A 19,500-nucleotide genomic window follows, 5' to 3' on the forward strand; every position below is an offset into this window, starting at 1 on the left:
CTCCTATACTTCTTGTATACATGCCATGAGTATTTTTCCTTTCCAGCTACGTGTCTGTGGATGGACTACTGGAATTATTTTCAGGCTACTGCACACTTCTATTGAAGTTCTAGTGGTGGAGAAGCACCCTGAAGTAATAATCTTTTCACGTTTATTATTTTAAAGAGGGCTGGACACAGAAGGGCAAGGTACTTTCCAAAGAGACAATCCCTCCTATGAAGAATGGCCATTCTTAGCTTTATATTGCTGTGATTTCCAGCTCATCCTGTGAAAACACAAAACTTATAATTGTTAAGAGCTACAGAGAACACACACACGCGCATTAGGCACTTTGTTTTATTTTGCAAAAAAAAAAAAAAAAAAGTCTTTTATATATAAACCATTTCATTCTCTCTCAAAACATTCTACAACTATACAGCTGTTTGCTCCAACATTTGCATAGGAAATACCACAATACAAAAATAAGGTAGGGGGGAGGCAAAAGAAGCAAAACAGCAACCAATTTATGCATGTGTTTCCACGTATAAACATTTGAAGCCTTAGAAAATTATTTACATCATTTGTCAACTATTTACAATAAGAGCAACATTTCTAACTATAACAAACAAAACTATAATTTATCAAGTATATGTAAAATTGTCTTAAAAAAAAGTCTATCGTATACCACAAATAAATAAAGACAAACAACAGTTTTCACAACGCTAGGTTTTCCTGCAAGACCCTTTTTTGGTATTTTGATTGTTTATTCTACCCTTTGGTTGACAGCTTAATATTACAGCTTGTGAACTCCAGACACTTTTACTTGGTTTGTTTCGTTTTCTCCTGTTGCCTGGCCAAATCCTGCACAGTCTAACCTCATCTTTGGCCCTTCACTTAATGTTTCAAGGCTGAACACTGTGGATCAAAGTCACTGTGAGCATAAAAGGGCACCACTTCACTGACTTCAGTGGAGTTTCAGCTACCTTTGTCAGCAGTTAATTTTCCCCCGTGTGTATCCATTTGAACAGTGGATTAACTAAACTGCGCTGTAATTTTAAATAAAATTACTGTATCCTTTACCTTCTAGTAAATTACATGCAATGTCCACATGAAAACAGATCATACTGGTGCTGAACCAGCTTAACATGTCCGTATATGAAAATTGCATCCTAAATCCTTCTTTTTAAAGTGATACTAAGGTTAGCTTATAGTAAGAGGTTTAACATTCTGTATACTGTAACTACCCCCCCGTTTAAGCTTTCAACGTTTACTTTCCAGTTCACTTTAAATGTTTTACCCTTTTAAGCAATTTGAAAACAAAATCCTGCTTTGAATATTCAGTGCACACCATCTGAGTTAACAGGTACAAAACATCCGAATGCCTTGCTCATTTCTCTCAAGAGAAATGAAGCTAAGTTGGTACTGGTTTGAGAGGTATTTAAGTAACTTCTTGTGTAAATGTGCCGTGTTAACAAATGTAAAACAACTGTGGTTTTTTTTGTTTTGTTTTTTGTTTTTTTTTTTCCAAATAATTCTTAGAAAACTTTTGTTTTAACCCTAAAAAGCTGATTTGCATATTTACAAAATCTTTGTCATAGCAAACATGCAACATACAGAACAAAAAGTTTTGTTCTATGGCTGCTTATGAATTTTTCTACATATTTCATCTCCACAGAACAACTTAACATTTAAAAAAAAATACAAGTACTAAACAAGTCCAGTAAAACCCTGACAGATTACAATGCATGGCTTTTCCACTGTGTCCATTCATCTGTAGTCTCTCATTAATTTGTTTACTAAACATCGTCACCATAATGACACTGCTTTGGTCAAAACACCTAGAGAGAAAAAAAATATATGTGTAATGCTGCCATGTGTCAAGACATAATACTTGTAAAGAGATGAAACCTGCTGACTAAAGCCATATACACCATGTGAGCAAACAAATGACTTGAACACTCTGGTATTGTGATACAGTGTCTTCCCTTTTTCTGCATAAATATACAAAATATACATTTTCCAGTTTTGAGATTTCTTTTAAATGGATAATCCATCCTCAAAAATTAAGCTAATTTTAGTTGTAGGTCGACAGTCATTAGGAAATTGCATAGATACAGAACGGCCTCGGCAACAACTATGGCTCTCAGTTCTGATGCCTCTTCATGTGCAGAGCCAGGTGATCGGAGCGAGAGAAGCTGCGGTTGCACACGGCGCACTGGAAGGGTTTAGCCCCGGTGTGCTTCCTGTAATGGCGCGTTAATTCATCAGAGCGCGCAAATCGCCAATCGCAGCCCTCCCACGTGCACTTGTACGGCTTTTCACCTGAAATCAGACAGAAGGAAGAGAAACGTCAGCTGTGCATCTTCTGAAGAGAGCCCACATGAGGTTGTAACGAGTGATGCTGCAGTTCAATTTAAAGGAAATTACAACAGAAAAAAAAATCTGATGTTTCCCAATGATTCGCTGACATGTTCTGTAGGCCCCAAACGAACAATATTTTCTGTAAGCCCCAAATGAACAGCCCCTTTCTTTATTCAGAGGTTTTTGCTCAGAAAATCTGCAAATTAATACTTGGCTACAATGGCATCAGGAAGAAGAAAGAAGAAACTTTCAAACATAAGCTGGTTACTTATACAAATCAGATAGTTACGATAGAGAAATGAACAGAAGCTTAAAAAAATCCTGATTGAAACTGAAACGTGCTCCTCGCATTCATCTCAGTATGAAAGGGAGCAGAGAGGAAAGCAGCCTCACACGACAAGCTGGCCCTGTCTGTAACTTATTCTTGCACCTTTTAAAAAAGGATAATTTAAGTTAGACTGAGCTTTTTTTAAGAGAAGCCTGAAACAGGAAGAAAGATTCCTGTAAAGATTCTTTGTAGCGTATAGATTGGTTCAAGGTCTTCTGAAGCACGAACAAAGGTGCAGTGTATTTCAAATACAACTGGGATAATATTTTCTAAAATGTCAGAGGCAATAAAATCTTGTGGTATTCTGCTTTCAGCTAGCTACATATAGAAGAAAGCATCTAAGAGACCAGTCCTTGTTTTCAGAATTAAATGCCTACCATCAGGTGCTTAAATAATCACATTGCAGAGGTGGCAAGTGCTTGCTGTTTCCATCAGGCTGTACCGATGCAGAGGGAGCATGGCATCTTTGAAAAGTTGTTATGCTAAAGAAACTCTGAATGCTACTTTGAAGTATCCTGCTAGTCCTGCATATGCTAGCTCAAGTACCCAAAATATATGTGTTCATTCATTTTACAACTATAAATGGGGTCTTTGAAGCGTGTCTGTAATTTATAGATTTGTTTGTTGAAATGGGAGAAGCATGAAGCCACAAAGTCAAGATGACTTCTGTGTGAAGAGAACTTTACATGTTAGACATACACCTGCTCAGGAGCTGGTATGGACATGATGTCACCATACAAGCAAGCTTCATATAAATAAATAAGCTAAGATTACCTATTTATAGGATATTGGTTGACGCTGGTTGACAAAAACACCTTTCAGTTGGCATAGTCAATTGCTATCTATATCCTTTATATCAATTTGACTCTGGCAAAGAGAAAGAAAACCAAGTTTATCTGAGCACTCAACAGCAAACTGGAGCACAATCAGATGAAGACGAGCTTTCAAAAAAATTATTTCCACCGTGGCTTAAAGACCTCCTTCTCCATCTGGTCCCAGACCTTTACTCTTAACAGCCTCAATCCTACAGCACTATGGAGCAACTTGTACTCTTCCCTGGTTTACTGCCACATTAGCAAGTGGAAAAGAGACATAAGACAGTATTCTGACATCTGGTTCTTCTGCAAAGAACACCATTAGAAAAACATCAGAACATCTACAGACTCTACATCGTAATTTAAATGAATTTATGAAATATATTTTGTCTGTGAGTCTCTACTGCTTCTTTTCAAGTAAGCAGGAACTTTCCATCTACTGCTAGAAGTGGAGTCAGCTCTCTGCTTGCCATGGGGAAGTAACTTCGTATCAGTAGTGTATTCATAACTAGAATGAGACTTCTACAAGAAAAACTAACCAGCCAAACAAATCACCACCTCTTTGCATGAACAGCAAAGGACTTATTGAAATTGCAGTGGAATAATATCAAACCTTGAGAAAACAACAAATGTGGGGACTGGAATCACCTTTCATAGTTCAAAATTATTTGATACATGGTAAATCAGATCACAATTTCTTGCACATTTGTGTCACAGTTGAGTTTATTCTTCCTGATACTGACTAAAGACTGGAATGACCTACAAAACAGGATATATTTATTTTTTTGCTCCACATATACTGTAGGTTAAAATACAAATCTCATTCAAGCTTAGTACATAAAGCCTTTCTAACATCAGAGAAGTCAGCTGAGATAACACATTTAGACTTCACGGTAGAATGACAGCAAAGGTCTCTATTCAGAGCAGGATCCTTTGTAGTATGCTTGTCATCCTTCGTGTATTTAAACTAAGTTTTTCTTTAATTCACGTGGAGGTCTGTAAAAGACTGCACTGCTGTTCCATAAGCATAACATTAGAGAGGCCTTCAGAGAATGTTTTGTGTTTTGTTGCACAAAAGTGTTACTCTTACATGTAAAGCACCTCAACTCAAAAACAATTCCCTTTTTTCTACATTGGCTCTAAGCTCATCTAATCAAATGTCTCCACCTGGTTTAGAATTAACTTTTTAACCTAAATCCAGAGTAGTCTCAGTAAAACGACACTATTAAAAGCTTCTGACCAGTATTTAAAAACTTTCACTTAAAACTGTTATAAATCCCATCCCTGTAATCCCCCCACCTGGACTACCTGGAGATTTAGTCAGCTCTGTTTTCTCCTGCCTTGTTTACCAATTTATGGAATTACATTGGCTATCTAAGAAATGGTAAAGAAGGTGGGGAAATAGCTCTTACCAAATAGAAGACCTGGATTATCTGGAATGAAGCACTGAATGAACACAGTCAGGAGACAGAAAGCATACTTCATAGACTTGGTGATACAAGGTATATAGAAACAAAACGAGTGCCGCACCACACTGTATTACTGAAAAAGCAGTCTCAAAACGGTCTAGTAAGCAGCACCTGACGCAAAGATCAAACAAAAACCTGCTGTCCTCCCATTCTATCTTGTTTTTCATCTGTGACAATACATTTTGTGTAGACTCCTGGCATATAAACAGCGAGAAGACAGGACAGCAGTAAACCATGTGACTTCTTGGACCCAACAGGTTCAAAGGCAATGATGAATTCCTATAGAGAAAACTACGTAGCTTGCCCCACTGCAGTGGTCCCCTCACCTATCAATGCTGCTATAGTCCTGAAAGAGCCACTGGCACCTCACTGTCATGCAGTGCAGCACCAGCACAAGTAGAGAAGCCTGGCTTCTCCTTCCTGGCTGACTGCAGCAGACCTGAGCTGAAGTGAACAATGCCTGAGGAAGCACCCAGGGGAACAAGGGGGTGCCTTACACAGATTGTTTTAACAGTGTTGCTTTTATGTACTGGAAATTAAAGCCAGAATGTTGCTTTTAACCCCTGCTTTGGCTAACAGTGAGAACTGGAAAATTTATTTTTAGCGCCAGCATAGAGGCCCAGATTATTCTGAATAAATCCTAGGGGTAAAATACTGAATATCTATGTTTGTAATGCTAGTTTCCGCTGGAAAGTTCTATTTAAGAACTGAATCAATTTCAAATGTTTTCCTTTTGGGCAAGAAGGAAAGCAAGAAAAAGAAGGTGGAGGTTATTTTCACTCCTTTAAAGAAAGCAGAAGAACAACTAGCTGCTAGTATTCTCTCTATCAATCTATACACATGCTTTTTGTCACTGAGCAGAAATAAGAATTTGGTTTAAGTTCCTGTGGCAAGGGAAAAAAAGCCTCATGTTACATATTTTCTGAAGTGGTCCCACGTTCTTCTGTGCTGACTTTAAAGCTCTGAGAAATCTGGCTTTGAGAGTTTATTTAAAAAAAAAAACAAAAAACAAAAAACCCAACAACACAAGTATACACAACAAGGGACACTGAACCCTTTATACACTATTTTCATTGGCTACATAGTAATGTAAGATTTGTTTACTTTAATGATTGTGTGAAATACAGTAGCTGTAAAGTTTCAGAAATGCTTGGTTTTCCTCCAGCAATTTAGAACTTCTATAGGGTGTTAAACCAAGAATGCCACTGGCCATCAAATATGAATGCAGTATAGCTCGGTTACTGGAACACGATCACTGTATCAAACAGATATTTCAGTGTAAAAGCAAGAAAACAGCTAACTCCTCCACTTCAGGGGAGCTTCCACGGGATTTGTTAGAATGTCAACACTGTTCAACTAAAACACCATGGAGGAAGCTGGTACCGATTTCTAGCCAAATAGCACACTCCAACCCTTTCTTCCCAAGCCAGAAATATTATACACAGCACTTCTGGGAAACAGAACTGCTTTCCTTTAAATTATACTTCAACAGGATAGGGATTTCATAAGTTTAATTGGATTTTTGCATAACCTCCTTCCAGTATCACTCATTTAAAATATTTTGCTAGGCTTATGCATCACAAAATATATTTTAAGTTCTTGAACTGCTAATATGTATCCATTCTCCAGTTTTAAAAATAAATGTGTAGAGCATGAGAAACAGGCTTGTACTTGAGCACTGCAATTTTAATCACCAATGTTTAGTTTGGAAGCTCTTTTACGGAATGTACCTAACAAGAGATAAGGGAGTTTAACCTGAAAGGAGACTATTTTTCTTCTAATGTGTTTGTCCACCCCCCAAAAATTAAAATAAATTATAATGCTCTAGGACTGCAAAGATGTCAAAAAGATGTATGGAGACCTGCATTTTACATGGTGATCTTGCTAGCCACTTCAACAGCTAAACTAGACCAGCGTAGAGCCTAAGGTTTAGGATCCTTGTCAATATCTCATGAAAATTATCTGGACCACCGAGCCAATGCTGACTCTTCTTTTAATTTATCTACAAGCTGTAGAAGTTTAAAAAAACAGACTAAGTGCTTTTCTAGCATTAATTCTACCTACTGGCAGTGACTGTCATTGCCATACTCATGCGGGTTATGTACGGTGCCACCCATAGGGTGGGTGATGGTCACTCAGAGGACATCCTTTATCCTACAGTCCTTATTCAAGAATCACACAGTAATCTGAGTTGAAAAGGACCTTTAAAGACCATCTAGTCCTATCTCCCTGCAACAAGCAAGGGCTTCTACACTAGGCAGGTTGCTCAGAGCCCCATCCAGCCTGACCTTGAATGTCTCCAGGGACATCCACCACCTCTCTGAGAAATCTGCGCCAGTGTTTCACTTCAATTTATTGTAAATAACTTCTTTCTTATATACAAGCCTGTATCAACCTATCAACCTTCTTTAATATGAAACAATTTCCCCTTGTCCTATCACAGCAGACCCTGCTAATGAGTTTGTCCCTTGCTTTGTTATAACCCCGCTTCAGATACTAAAAGGCTTTAATCAGGTCTCCCTGCATCCTGAGAAGGTACTTCTTTATAAAATACTGTTCGGGAAAAAGAATCATTAAAAATCTCTGTTAGCAATGAATTACTCCATTAACAAGAAAGTAAACTTCCTTACTCCACTGAAGAAGCTGTGTAACTTTATTTCTGTAATTCCCTACTAGAACAGCCTTCTTAAAATATAAAGTTGTACACAGTAAGGGTCAGATTTCCAAACCCAGTCAACTACTTAAAGAGTACAGGAGACTCATCTAAGCACATGCAACTATGCATAAAGAAGCCTCCACCAAATAGAATACATGGGAATGCCAGAAGCCTCCACATCTGACAAATCATGCATAATGACTCAAGTGACTTAAAAAGGGACAATTGCACCCAAGGTCCCACATTTCAAAGCTACAATAGAACACAGGAGGGAAAAGAAGACAAAGTCATGTGAGTAAGCACTAGAGTTGGCCAGGAGATGAAACACTCCATTCTCTTGTTCTGTCTGGAACTGTTTTCAACTGATGCTGGAGTAGGGGGTGTGGAAAGGACCCCTTTGAAGTTCTGTGGAGAGGCATGCATTGCGTTCATGAGTCACTGACAAAAACAACACGTTTTGGCTCTCTTTGTGCCATATCACTGTCTGGCATCTGCCTCTTCAGGAGCTAGAAGATGGACATGTCTGACAATAGCAGAACGCTAGCCCCAGAAAGCCCAGACAACAGGTAATCCTAGCCGAAGCATAGCTGGCCTGGCTTCTGAATCGAGACTCAGAACCAGCTGGAGCACACAACACTTTGTTCCTCTAGAACTGCTTCTGTGGCAGCAAGTGCCCGGCTTTAAAAAAAAAATGTTCAACTAGGCGTGATACCAAGGAGGGAGAGAAGCTTATCACTGGTACAAACAGCATGGTGCAGAAACTTCCATGTCATGTTAAAACAGATTATTACAAAGGCTTCTGACATCTTTGCTTTCACATTTTTCCACATCTTCGATTCCTGACATACTACAGTCTTCAAAAAGTTAAGTCTTCCCTCTATTTTATTTTGCCTGAATAGATTTACTCCAGGTTATAGCATGACTGTTTTAAACCCCTGCCTCTTCCTGGCTAACTGGAATTGAAAGCGGTTGGTTGGGTATCCTGCTCTCAATCAAAAGAAGCTTCTAGCTTTTAAAGTTTACCTAGTTAGATCCCCATTCTATCGCTGACTAAGCTGTCACTGCTAAAAACGGCCTTTTATTTGGGGTTTTTGTCCTTTATTATTTTTAAGGCAGTTTTTTGTTGTTGTTCTTCAGAGAAAGAACAGAAAGCTGAAATTTCAAAATAAATAAATAAATAAAATCCCTCAGCTGCTTAAAAGCTCTTTAGCGCATTGAAATTCTCTGTGTTGTCCAAGTCAGAGAGGGATTAGAAGGCTGAGAGCACACGTAGAGGCTGAAGGAAATCTAGCTTATTTTTTGAGTGATGAAATAAATATAGTCCTTGAAAAAAAGCAGTCCCCTGGTGATACAAATGCGTAACACATGCTGTGTATTTAAAAACGTGATAAAAGTCTGTGCCTAGTACAGTAATGGCTATCGGGTGACCACTACTTAACAACAAAACAGGATTTTTAGGAATTCTGTAACACAGTCGTTTCTCCTCTTACATCCCATCACTGACAAATCAAGCAGTATTACATCTCTTTCTAACAAAAGCATGAGAAGAAAAATAGACAAGAGTTTGGTAAAGCAAAGAGGACAGTAAAAAAAAAAAAAAAAAAAGAAGTTACGTATCACTCAATTTCTGATTACAGCCACACAAAGGCCTTATCCCCTGAGAGCTCCCGGCAATGGCTGAAGCACTCTTATTTTTCTAAGTGTTGTCTTGCGCAGTTCAAGGATTACTGGGGAATCTTGACTGGCCTGTGAAATGGTTTATTTTCTTTCTGGCATAACATTCTGTCTTAACAGAGGTGGTCTCTCCACAAGGAGATATGCAAACAGAGGAAAGGAATTTTTTTAAGTAGGTTTATAAGAAATCCATGCCATCTGGGGTGCATGGCCGCATCTACGAGTTCTGTGCTCTGCTGAAGAACACATGTCCTCATCTACGCCTGCAGTGCAAGAACAGCTCTTTAGCTCTCACACCAGTAACACTGGCTCTTGTGTAGCCAGATAAGAGGTGCTCTTAAAGTGGAATTCATTAAACCTGCTGTAGACTTCCAGATTTCCATCTACTGTATGCACACACAAAAACTGAAAGCAATACATTAAAGCTATTTTAATTCAAAGCGAAGCGCTGTACACTTGCCAAAATGAAAGGTTTTAATATGTCCTTAATCAGAGTTGTTAGAGATCACTGAATATAAATAATGCAGCCTGACAGGACGGGAATGCTGCTACCAAGATACTCAGACTAAACTAGGACATTACTTACATGTTTCTAATCTTTCACCAGTGGGAGGTACAGGTCATCTAACAAACAACAAACAACGCTACTCAGAACACGTTCGGTGGAACCGGGAGTCAATTGTCCAAGTCATGCTCAGAAATTAATTACAAAAAGGAATGTCTAACCAAATAATGGAAAATTTTAATCGCTGGCAATTGCTGTGAATCTTGGACTATATTCGTGTATGTAGGGCGGTCTCAAAATGAACTATATTTAAATCCGGTCTCTTAGGTCAACAGTTTCCTTATCAGGAATCAAATATCCTGGAACTGAAGTTTAATCCTCTCAGGGAGCAATTGACAGAAACAACAGTTTTTTTTAAAGCTTTCATGCTTAAAGGGACTTTCTAGGCTTTTAATCAAAAAGAAAATGTTAGGCTTTTCTTTTAAGTATCTCAAATCTAACAGAAGTATCCCTCACCTGACACCTTGGAATTTAATTCCCGCATCTGAAAAACTGAGCGCCAGACACTGATGTGAATGGCCAGTAATACTTAATTAAAATTTAGGATTATATTGCTAAGACTTTGCCCAGAAAAGCACAACGCATTCAAGCACGTCTCGTTTAGGTTATGACTACAGATAAAGAGCTGAATCAATTAATCCAAAGGTCTGCAATCATCCACAAAGTGTTTGAAAAATGCATTATTTTCCCTTAAACTGTGGTTTGCACAGGAAAATAATGTGCTTCCATTTCTCACACAGGCAACTAATGGATTTAGCAGAATTCATAAATAAAAGATACCAACATATTCTCTAGCAGTGTCTAGCAATATTGCACTTTAATGCACTTTGTCAACAATTTTATTTAACTCTCCTCCATTTTTCCTTACTCTCTCTACCAATGATGGCATTTACTGACATCTCCTTGAAGCGTAATCAGTGCAACTGACTCACTCAACAGGTTAAAGAAACAGAATCTGTACTTACTTAATAGCTATTTTCATGATTCAAAGGTTTTTTTTTTTTCCCCCCAGGATAAAGTGTCGCTACAGACACAGAAAGCTGCTACCATGAACAAGGCAGCTTCAAGGAGCTTCAGTTCCCCACTTGTACAACACACGCAAAATCCTTCACCAACCCTTCAGGATTGGGATCAGTATTCGTTTTTTTTGTGAGGTGCTTTTCATTTTTTGGTAGGGTCCACCCTCACTTGTACTCCCCCCCCTAAACAATGGGTATCCTGAGTTTCTGGGCAGTTCTGCAAGGTACCACTTAACATGCATTGATCTACAGCTACAGTAAATTTGAACACGGAGTCCTAAGGACTGCTAATGTCTACTGCACACAACTGGTTCTAAATCTGGTGTATACAGAACAGCTCTGGATCTACATGGAAGTGTTTAACACCTTGAGGAACCACACAAGCTAGCAGCTGTCCCATGCCAATGCAGCATTTGAAATAACTAGGGCCAGTGGAAGTATTTTGAGTGCATCTCATTTAGAGAAATGCCATTTCTCTCAAGTTATCTCGGCTTCCACTTCCCATCACCAAATACAAACTAGATCTATAGATAGAGACGGAATAGTTATGCAGTTAATGTTAGAAACTATTAATGGCAAACCAACCATGTGATCAGAGAACATGCCTGTACGAAGACTCTGTATACGGAAAACCAGTACGCAGCTGGAAAATGCCCTCAGTGCCTTGATGAGTTCAAAACAATGACAGATTTTTCCTCTAAAAAACCATACAAAATTCTCAAGTGTGCAGCTGTTTACAGAAATAATAGGAAAAAACACCCCAGAGCCAGCAGCTCTGCTGTAGTGTCACAGGTACAGTATTCCACGTGTCCGCATATCAGAGACTTGACTTCTAGAGTCCCAAATTTCTTTATATAAAGAAATGTAACAGGTTTAAGTTTTACAAAACACAGTCCTAAAGGATCGCATATATATATATATATATATCATACATTAAAGGAGAAATCTAATGAGGTTATCTACAATACACAATGCTTTGCTCTGACATCTGGCACGCTTTTCCAGTTGGACACAGAACTGTTATGCCTGTGTCTTAAAGTAGTTTTCATGTTGGACAGCCTGCAATAAATGCATAACACCCCCTATTATATACACCAGTTGCACAATACAAGTTATGAAACTTGTTCCATGACTAACAGGTATAATCATTTAAAAAGAAAATCCCCAGTTTGAGAAGTAGAAAAAAAACAATCTAATCTATTTTGACAGATGCTCCAACAGGTATTTCAGCATGCTGAATACTGTCCTACTCATTCTTGAGAATAACTAACAGCAAGTTAAGATACCACTCTGAAGTGTTTAAGCTTTTCAAACTTACTGGACATCTGCTCCACAACTGCACAGAGATGGATACACAAAGCTGTGTTTCTCCACAGCAGCTGAACGTTTGCGTACATTCCACATTTTGCGTTACCGGTTTATCAACAACAAGAACTTACTTCCTAATTTACAAAGACTAAAACATCTAGAGAAAGGAAAGTGGATGCCTGCTCCAGCAGCTGAAACACATATATTAACCTTGTTTCTCTGTATGAATGTCGGAGAGCTTGAATATGGCATCTAGCATAATTCCATTACATACCAGCTTATGCTATCTGACTTGCTGCAAGGTAAATATGCAAGAAATACATAAAAGAGAATGGCACTTTGCTCTTGCCCATTTCCTAGTGTTAGTCAAATGCAAAAGTCTAAGAGTGTGTTCGTATTTGATTTAAAAAAAATGAAAAATAAAAAGACTACAGCCTACATTCCACCTATCAAAAATAACATTTCCCTGAAGTTTGTTCTCAAAGAACATCTATTAGACCTGGTGAAAGCCATTCAGAGGAGAAAGACTGCTAAATAAATACTTTGAAAAGGCTGAGATTTTCCAATACAAAAGGAAAACCATAAGGTCTGTCTTGACTTTTAATGGCAGACAAACTTCGCTGCAGGCTCTTTTATTTTAAGATGACAGATTGCTGAGAAGGGCGGGGACGGGTTGTGATGAGAGAGAGACTGCAGCCAATTTTGAAAGGTATTGTTAAGAAACTAAGAATAAGGAGAAAACAACTTCAGTGGTCCATGATTACTAAAGAACGGGTTTAGCCAGATAAACAGGTCTGCTATCCCTGAAGGGATTTGCAAGAATATCACACACAACTTTATTAAAATGGATTACGTGACAATTACTTCAGACTTTGAAGGTAAGAGCTTCACAAGAGTCTTAAAAATAATAATAATAAATTATAACCAAAACTCAGTATCACTGCATGAATGCACAGTTCTAAGGGATAAGGTGCACGCACAGTGGACTGTATACACAAAAGAAACACCTCCCTGAAGTTTAGCACCAAGCCTCCCCTTTTAAGGCAAGGTAGAGAGATCCCCCCACACTCCTGAGAGAGCCCCGAGGGCCCTCAGCGGAACTCCGCCGGTTTCCCCGAGATCGCTTCCATTCATGTTAACCTTCAGCTGATTGATTTATGTGGTATCGGTGCGTCAGAGATCCTGCTCGTAAACAGACACGTTTCAGCCCTATCTTAAGAGATTACAATCTGTACTAGAAATCTTCAAGTATTAAATGAATATTCAAAAGAGCTAAACTAATCCAAACTCTGAAATAATGCAGGTAACAGGATCCGGACTTGCATTCTTGCATGTTAACGCTTCAGACAGTTTATCCCTTCATTCACCTCCCTAGAAGACCCTTTGTATTCCAGGCTTGCTTAAATTCACTAGATTTTTATCTCCAACATTCTTGCTTCCATGAATACATCAGCTTCTCTGACCTCTGCACATTAATCCACATTTCTAAGGTCAAACATCTATATGTAAAAAAGTGAACGTAACAATAAACATTAGTGACCCTTTGCAGTATGTTTAAGGGGCGTATATATTTCTGCGCACGCAAACATTGACTTCAGGGTTTATGAAGTTATTAGCACTCAAGGTACAAAAAAAGAAAAGATACAAACTGATGTTAAAAAGGGAAAGTACAGAATGATGCCCAAATAATGCTCATTTTTTGGAGAACTTTGCCTTTTTATCTTCTTCCTAGTAACTGTGTAATAAGAAGTGACATTCAGAACCCGGACTCAATTGCTGGCTGAATTGCAGACACCACTTAAAGGTTATTTATTAAAGACCAACAGTATTATACTCTCTCAGGTTTATAGTCTCACAAAAATATTCTTATTAATCCAGTCAGTAATGAGTGACCACATGTATCAAAGAACCAAGTTGCTCTTGTTTAGTCTATTATGAAACTAAAGCAGTAGAGTTGCTTAGAACTTTTTCTTCTTCTTCTTTTTTTTTTTTTTTTTTTTTTTTTTTTTTTTTAAATGTGAGTGCAACACAGATAACTTTCATTTATCAAAACAAAATTTCCATAGTAACATTTAGCCTGGAGATACTCAGTTTCTTACGATAACCTAACAATCCATTCAGATTAGCTGAAAACACAAGCCTTGTTTCCACAGAGACAGAAAAGCGTTTTGTTGGATCACAGCTCATGTTAAATTTTACTTTGACTTTTGGTTTAAACTTAGGTGAGAACTCATTACTTGAACAGCACAACCTTAGTGCTGGCAGCCTGCTTCAATAAGCAAACTGCTTGAAGCGCGACTTCTGCTTTGCTTTAAGTTGATGTTTGCAGGCAAAAGAGACCGAGCTCATACTCCATTTTAAAAAACACAGGTAGCAGCCCCCTTCCTTTTTTCTTTTTGGCAAATAAATAAGTATTTGTCTTTTTTACTGTAAAGTAACAGTTGTCTTCTTACTGAAGCACAGCTAGTTTTGTAGTAAGATCCCAGAACTGTCCTAATAGCTCCAAGCGTGCTCTTGGGGAGCTCTCGGCATTCCTCCCCCTACCTCCTCTCCTCCTGCCCTTTGTCTACACAAGTCCACCCTTAGGAGCAGTCCCTATGAACTCCTGTGTCTAAACAGCTGGACTTTGAAGGCTGGACTCCTGTGTGTGTGGATAAGAAACGCCCTGTCCTGTCCTGAGCAGGCCCAGAAGCTGCAATTGTATCAGTATCTGCACACAGACTCCGATCAAGATATAAAAACGAATGTAACACACGCGCACACTTTGCACTTTCGTTTCCTTCATTCTAATGACTTTCAACAGACAAAAAACCACCACAACAAAAAACCTGTGGAACAGTTTGTTTAAAAAAAAAAACAAACAAATAGGAACAATAATATGCAAATGGAGATGACTTGAGAATTTTCATGGCATTTTGGAAGAAGAAAAAAATCTAAGATTAAGTAACTCTCAACAGGTTAAAAGAGAAGACTCAAATCAGGAAAAAAAAATCTCTATGTAGACAAATCTTTAAATTCAGAACGTTTACTGTGCTGAATTCATTGTTCATAGGAAGTTTTTTTGGGGGGAAAGCAGTACTCCCATTTCTTATAATTTTGAGTTTTGGGTTGTACGAGGCTGAACACTGCATTTAGAATTAAAAAAAGCTGTTCTTCCCGTGGACCAAACCTGAAATTTTTCTCAAGTGCCAACCTGATCCCACACCACTCCGCAGAAGTGGGGAGAAGATGACGGATCAAACACTTTTGCCTTTTCAAAGATATATAAGCCATTAATGAGCAAGAGACAGTGAGAGCAAGTACATACCCGTGTGAGTTCTCAGGTGCGCTTTTAAGTGAGAAGACTTCGTATACACTTTTGTGCAGCCTAAAACAAGACAAAATAAGAAGGAAGAGAAATGTTTCAGTAGGGAGAACAGGAACACTCCACATTATGCTTAAACTTCCTCATTCTGTGCTGAGGTACTATCTGGAAGCATTTAAGTTTACCACCTTCTGGCACCATAACCATTCAGAAGTATAACTTAATACAGAAAGACATTGCTTTACATAGGAAAGAAAAATATATGTTTCTGGGAGAGTTCCTACTTTCTAGTGTAGTATAAAACAATAAATGCTAAAATCTACATATGGTAACACCTGCTCCATAAATCATTAATTCTACTTACTTTTTTCTTTTCTTTTCTTTTCTTTTTTTTTTTATTTCCTAAAGCCAGTTCACCTAGGATTCAGTCTCACTTCTCCATTTCATGCATTAATCACACTGATCGGGCGATACATTACTGTGACTTATAATTGTATAGGGAGAGAGAACCAAGAGCTGTGACTCTCACTGTGCTCAGAGTGGTGTGAGCACCCTGTATCTGGGATCACATATTACTGGAAGGAATGGCTTATAGAGTCAGGTTCTTTCAGGGCAACATAAATTCCTTCCGAGCCTACCCTCTTATGTGCAGTTTTCAAAGGTAACTTTAATGGCTTTAGCTAAGCAGATGAATTCCCTATTTGTACCAAGGGAGGTACAGCCACTGCCTCAACTGCCAGAGGACAAAGCATCAAGCTGAGCTTCTGCTTCACCACAGGTATTAGGGAAGCGAGGACATGAGCTGGACACCCACACAGACCCTAATTAAAGATGAACGTCTAGTCTGGTTTTTTGTTTTTAAAAAGACAAAGCACAACTTTTGTAACACAGTAAGCTGAGGTCAGGAGTTTGACTGTAAAAACGACATGCAGAAAATGATAGGCACTATTTAAAGAATGTAAGTACACACCACACAGAATAAGATGCTGGAGAAATTCCACTTCAACAAAAAAAGATTTGGTTCTAAGTATAGTAAAGAAAATAACTTATGCCTAGTGTATGAGCATTCACACTCTGTTATTTCCCAGAGCTGTGACTGCCTGGAACATGCTTCTTACCGGGGTAGTCACAGTAGTGGATGCGCCTTTTCTCCAAATCTGGGTTACTTCTTCTGTTGTATCTGACTGGCTGTATGTTCTGGGGAGTTATTGGCAGAGTTGCAGGTAAATTCGGGTTGTGAATTGCCAGCTTGGAAGCTATAGTGGCAGCGTATGATGGAGGAGGGGTTAAATTCTGCAGCATCTCTGCTTGTCTATCTGGACTGCCAGGCTCTGAGCTGGGGGGCGAAGGGGGGAAGTAGGTGGCCTGCTGCTGAAGAAACTGGTTTGGCATCGTGTAGGAGCATGGTGGAATGCCCTGGAACTGTTTCATTGCAGTCTGTGGGACAGCTGAAGAGAGGGTGTTGAGGCCTGACATGGCTGACGGCATGGAGACACTACTAAGGGAGTCCATGACGGCTGCCTGAGGAGCCGTGCTGGGCATGTCGAGGTCCGGCGAGCTCAGGAGCTGGTAAAGCTGGCCCTGCTGGGGTGTGACAGAGAGGTGGACATCAGGGGTTGGGAGCTCCTGCTTGATAAAAATGTTGTTCACATCAGGGGTCTGGTGAGAGCTGAAAATGCTGGTGAACTCGGGGAGGGCCTGGGTAGGGGCAGGGGCGGGGGCAGCGGTTTCACTCTGGTGACTGAAGATGGTGACGGGCTCGGTCTTGATGTGGGGGACGCAGGGCCGCTGTGATTTGTATAGGCCGGTTCTCAGGTGGCTGATGTCAGGGAGGAAGACGTTCATGTTGATGCTGTAAGGCAAGCCTTCGCTGTCAGTGAAGAACTGGTCTACAACTGAGGCACTGTCTCTTCTGTACTTCTTATGCTCAGAGATGACCGGGACCGGTGGAAGCTGAGGCGCCAGGTATTTCTCCATCTCACACCTCGTCTGCAAAAACAAAACGTACGATAGCCCACATGACTGGCTGTGAAACAAGGTGGCACGTGCACAGCGCGAGTTGGGAAACAGAGAACAGTGCTCTCCGGCCAGCTTCAAGCTACCTACGGAGGGAGATACCAACGCCATTGAGAACGGCGAGGCAAAACGAAGGCGGGTGCGGCTCACGCAGAGCGGTGCCGAGACCCATCGCGTGCCTCAGCCCATGGCAAGCTTTCATCTCAAGTCTACAAGACAGCCCCACAAGGGGAAGTGACAGGCCCCGGCCTAATCTACAGATCTCGCCCTCGCAATTTGCTGTCGAACAAGGTCGCTGCCGATCGGTTTCACCCGCTCCGCTTTGAAATGCGAACTCTGGGAAGCCACATCCCCAGACGGCTGTTTCAGCTAAAACTTCAAACGATATTTATACGCGCCCGATTCCTGCGCTTCCAGGGTTTTTCGTGCTTAAAAGAAAGGCGCTCGATTAGAAGTACAACACCGAAGCGTAAAGGTATAAATAACGCCGAATAAAAGAAAGACGGGTCGGTTATGTTTGCGCACCCTTTACGCAAAAAGCGTCTCACTAACACTTCAGAAATCGGCACAGCAGCAAACAGCAGATAAACACATCCCGGCTCTGCCCGGGTCCCGACAGCTCTGTAATTACGGGGATCGCTGCCCCGGTGCAGTGGTGCCGGGGAATCCGTGGGCGGCAGCGCCTGACCCCGCACACTCATCGGCCAGGCATGTGCCGAGCAACACCAGTGGGCAAACGCGGCATTCCCCCTCACCCCGTCAGGGCTCATTCCAGACCCGGCTAGCACCCGAGAAGAGAAAGCGGCTGATAAACAGCCTCCCCTGCTTTAAGTGGCTTTCAGGACGTTTCTTCAAAGCCCACCAGTAAACAACACAAACAAACACAGACGCATTCCCTCGCTTTGATCTGGATCTGCCCTAACACGCCAGGCTGCTTTCCGCCTCCCCCCGCTTACAGCGGGACCGCTTTGAAGCTGGGACCGCTCCTCTCGGAGGGGCACGACGCGGGCCGGAGGGCGGCCGGCAAGCAGGCAGGCAGCTGTCCGCAGTGGAGTCGATCCCGAGCGGCGTTTCGGGACGGGCAGAAAGTCCCGGGAAGTCCCCGCCGCCCCCACACCACCACCCCCCCCCCCCGCTCCCCGAACATGACTCTCCGCGTGGGCGAGGAGGACAGGCGGCCGCTCTAATTCTGCCACCGGGCAACTGCACGGGCAGCAGCCGGAGCTCTCAGCACGCCGCCGAGGAGCGGCCCGGCTCCCCCCCCGCCTCGCTGCCCAGAGCCGCCCGCCCGGCCCGGACCCGCGGCGCGGCCCCACCCCGTCCCGCCCGTTCCTACCTGCACCATCTCCTCGCCCGGCAGGGCCGCGCCGCCGCCCCCTCCGCCGCTCCCCGGGTGCTGCTGTTGCGGTTGCGGCGGCGGCTGCTGCTTCAGGTCCTCCCCGGGGAAGACGGGCGCTTCCCTGGCCCCCAGCACGGGCTTGAGCTGCGCGAACACCGGCTCCTCGGGCATGGGAGCCAGGCGGGCGCTCATGGTCAGCACCCGGGTGGCCATGGGCAGGGCGCTGCGGTGCGGCACGGGCGGGCTGCCCGCCCCGGCACTGGGCTCTGCCCGCGGGCGACTGCGCTGGGCTGGGCGGCGGCTGCTCGGCTCTCACTCACCACGAGCCCCGGCCCGACCGCGCATCCACTCGGGCGTCGTCAATGCCTCCGCCTGTACCTGGCGGCGGGTGTCTATCGCGGACACGCGCCCGCCTCTATTTCACCCACCCCACCCCCTGCACCCCACCCAGCCCTGCGAAGGGGCGGCCCTGAGGCTGGCCGGCCCACGGGACGCACGGCGGGCTGCGCGACGGGCTCCTCCCCGCGGCGTGCCGGGGCGGCGGCGCTGGGGCTCCAGAGCGGTTCCCGTCCGGCCGGGCTCGCTTTTCCTACCGCTCGTAGCCGCGCGGCTCTCCCGGCTGCCACCTTCCAATGGGTTTTTAAAGCCGTTCACTCACAGTTGTTAT

The 19,500-nt window shown here is 42.0% G+C and overlaps 1 protein-coding gene across 4 annotated transcripts; it reads right to left on the minus strand.

Moving 5' to 3' along the window:
* Positions 1-351: 351 nt before the first annotated feature.
* On the minus strand, positions 352-19,235 carry KLF5 (KLF transcription factor 5). Of its 4 annotated transcripts, none has more exons than XM_072344656.1 (4): positions 18,831-19,235; positions 16,597-17,467; positions 15,482-15,541; positions 352-2,301 (listed from the first exon to the last, which is right to left on the minus strand). In XM_072344656.1, exons 1-4 carry the CDS (start codon positions 19,044-19,046, stop codon positions 2,123-2,125), a joined length of 1,326 nt encoding a protein of 441 aa, XP_072200757.1. In that variant the 5' UTR covers positions 19,047-19,235; the 3' UTR covers positions 352-2,122. The 4 variants fall into 4 exon arrangements, with proteins under 4 accessions (XP_072200757.1, XP_072200763.1, XP_072200773.1 ...); XM_072344662.1 differs by lacking the exon at positions 352-2,301 and adding an exon at positions 7,929-8,013; XM_072344672.1 differs by lacking the exon at positions 352-2,301 and adding an exon at positions 13,220-13,356.
* Positions 19,236-19,500: the final 265 nt, after the last annotated feature.

Source organism: Excalfactoria chinensis, chromosome 1 (genome assembly GCF_039878825.1).
Source record: "Excalfactoria chinensis isolate bCotChi1 chromosome 1, bCotChi1.hap2, whole genome shotgun sequence".
In the NCBI taxonomy this organism is placed as follows: domain Eukaryota; kingdom Metazoa; phylum Chordata; class Aves; order Galliformes; family Phasianidae; genus Excalfactoria; species Excalfactoria chinensis.

Excerpts from the sequence above, each read along its gene's own strand:
- KLF5 (XM_072344656.1), bottom strand. The coding sequence starts at position 19,046 with ATGGCCACCCGGGTGCTGACCATGAGCGCCCGCCTGGCTCCCATGCCC. Across the intron at positions 17,468-18,830 it reads CGGGCGAGGAGATGGTGCAG|ACGAGGTGTGAGATGGAGAA; the intron begins GTAGGAACGGGC and ends TTGTTTTTGCAG. Across the intron at positions 2,302-15,481 it reads GCACCTGAGAACTCACACGG|GTGAAAAGCCGTACAAGTGC; the intron begins GTATGTACTTGC and ends GTCTGATTTCAG.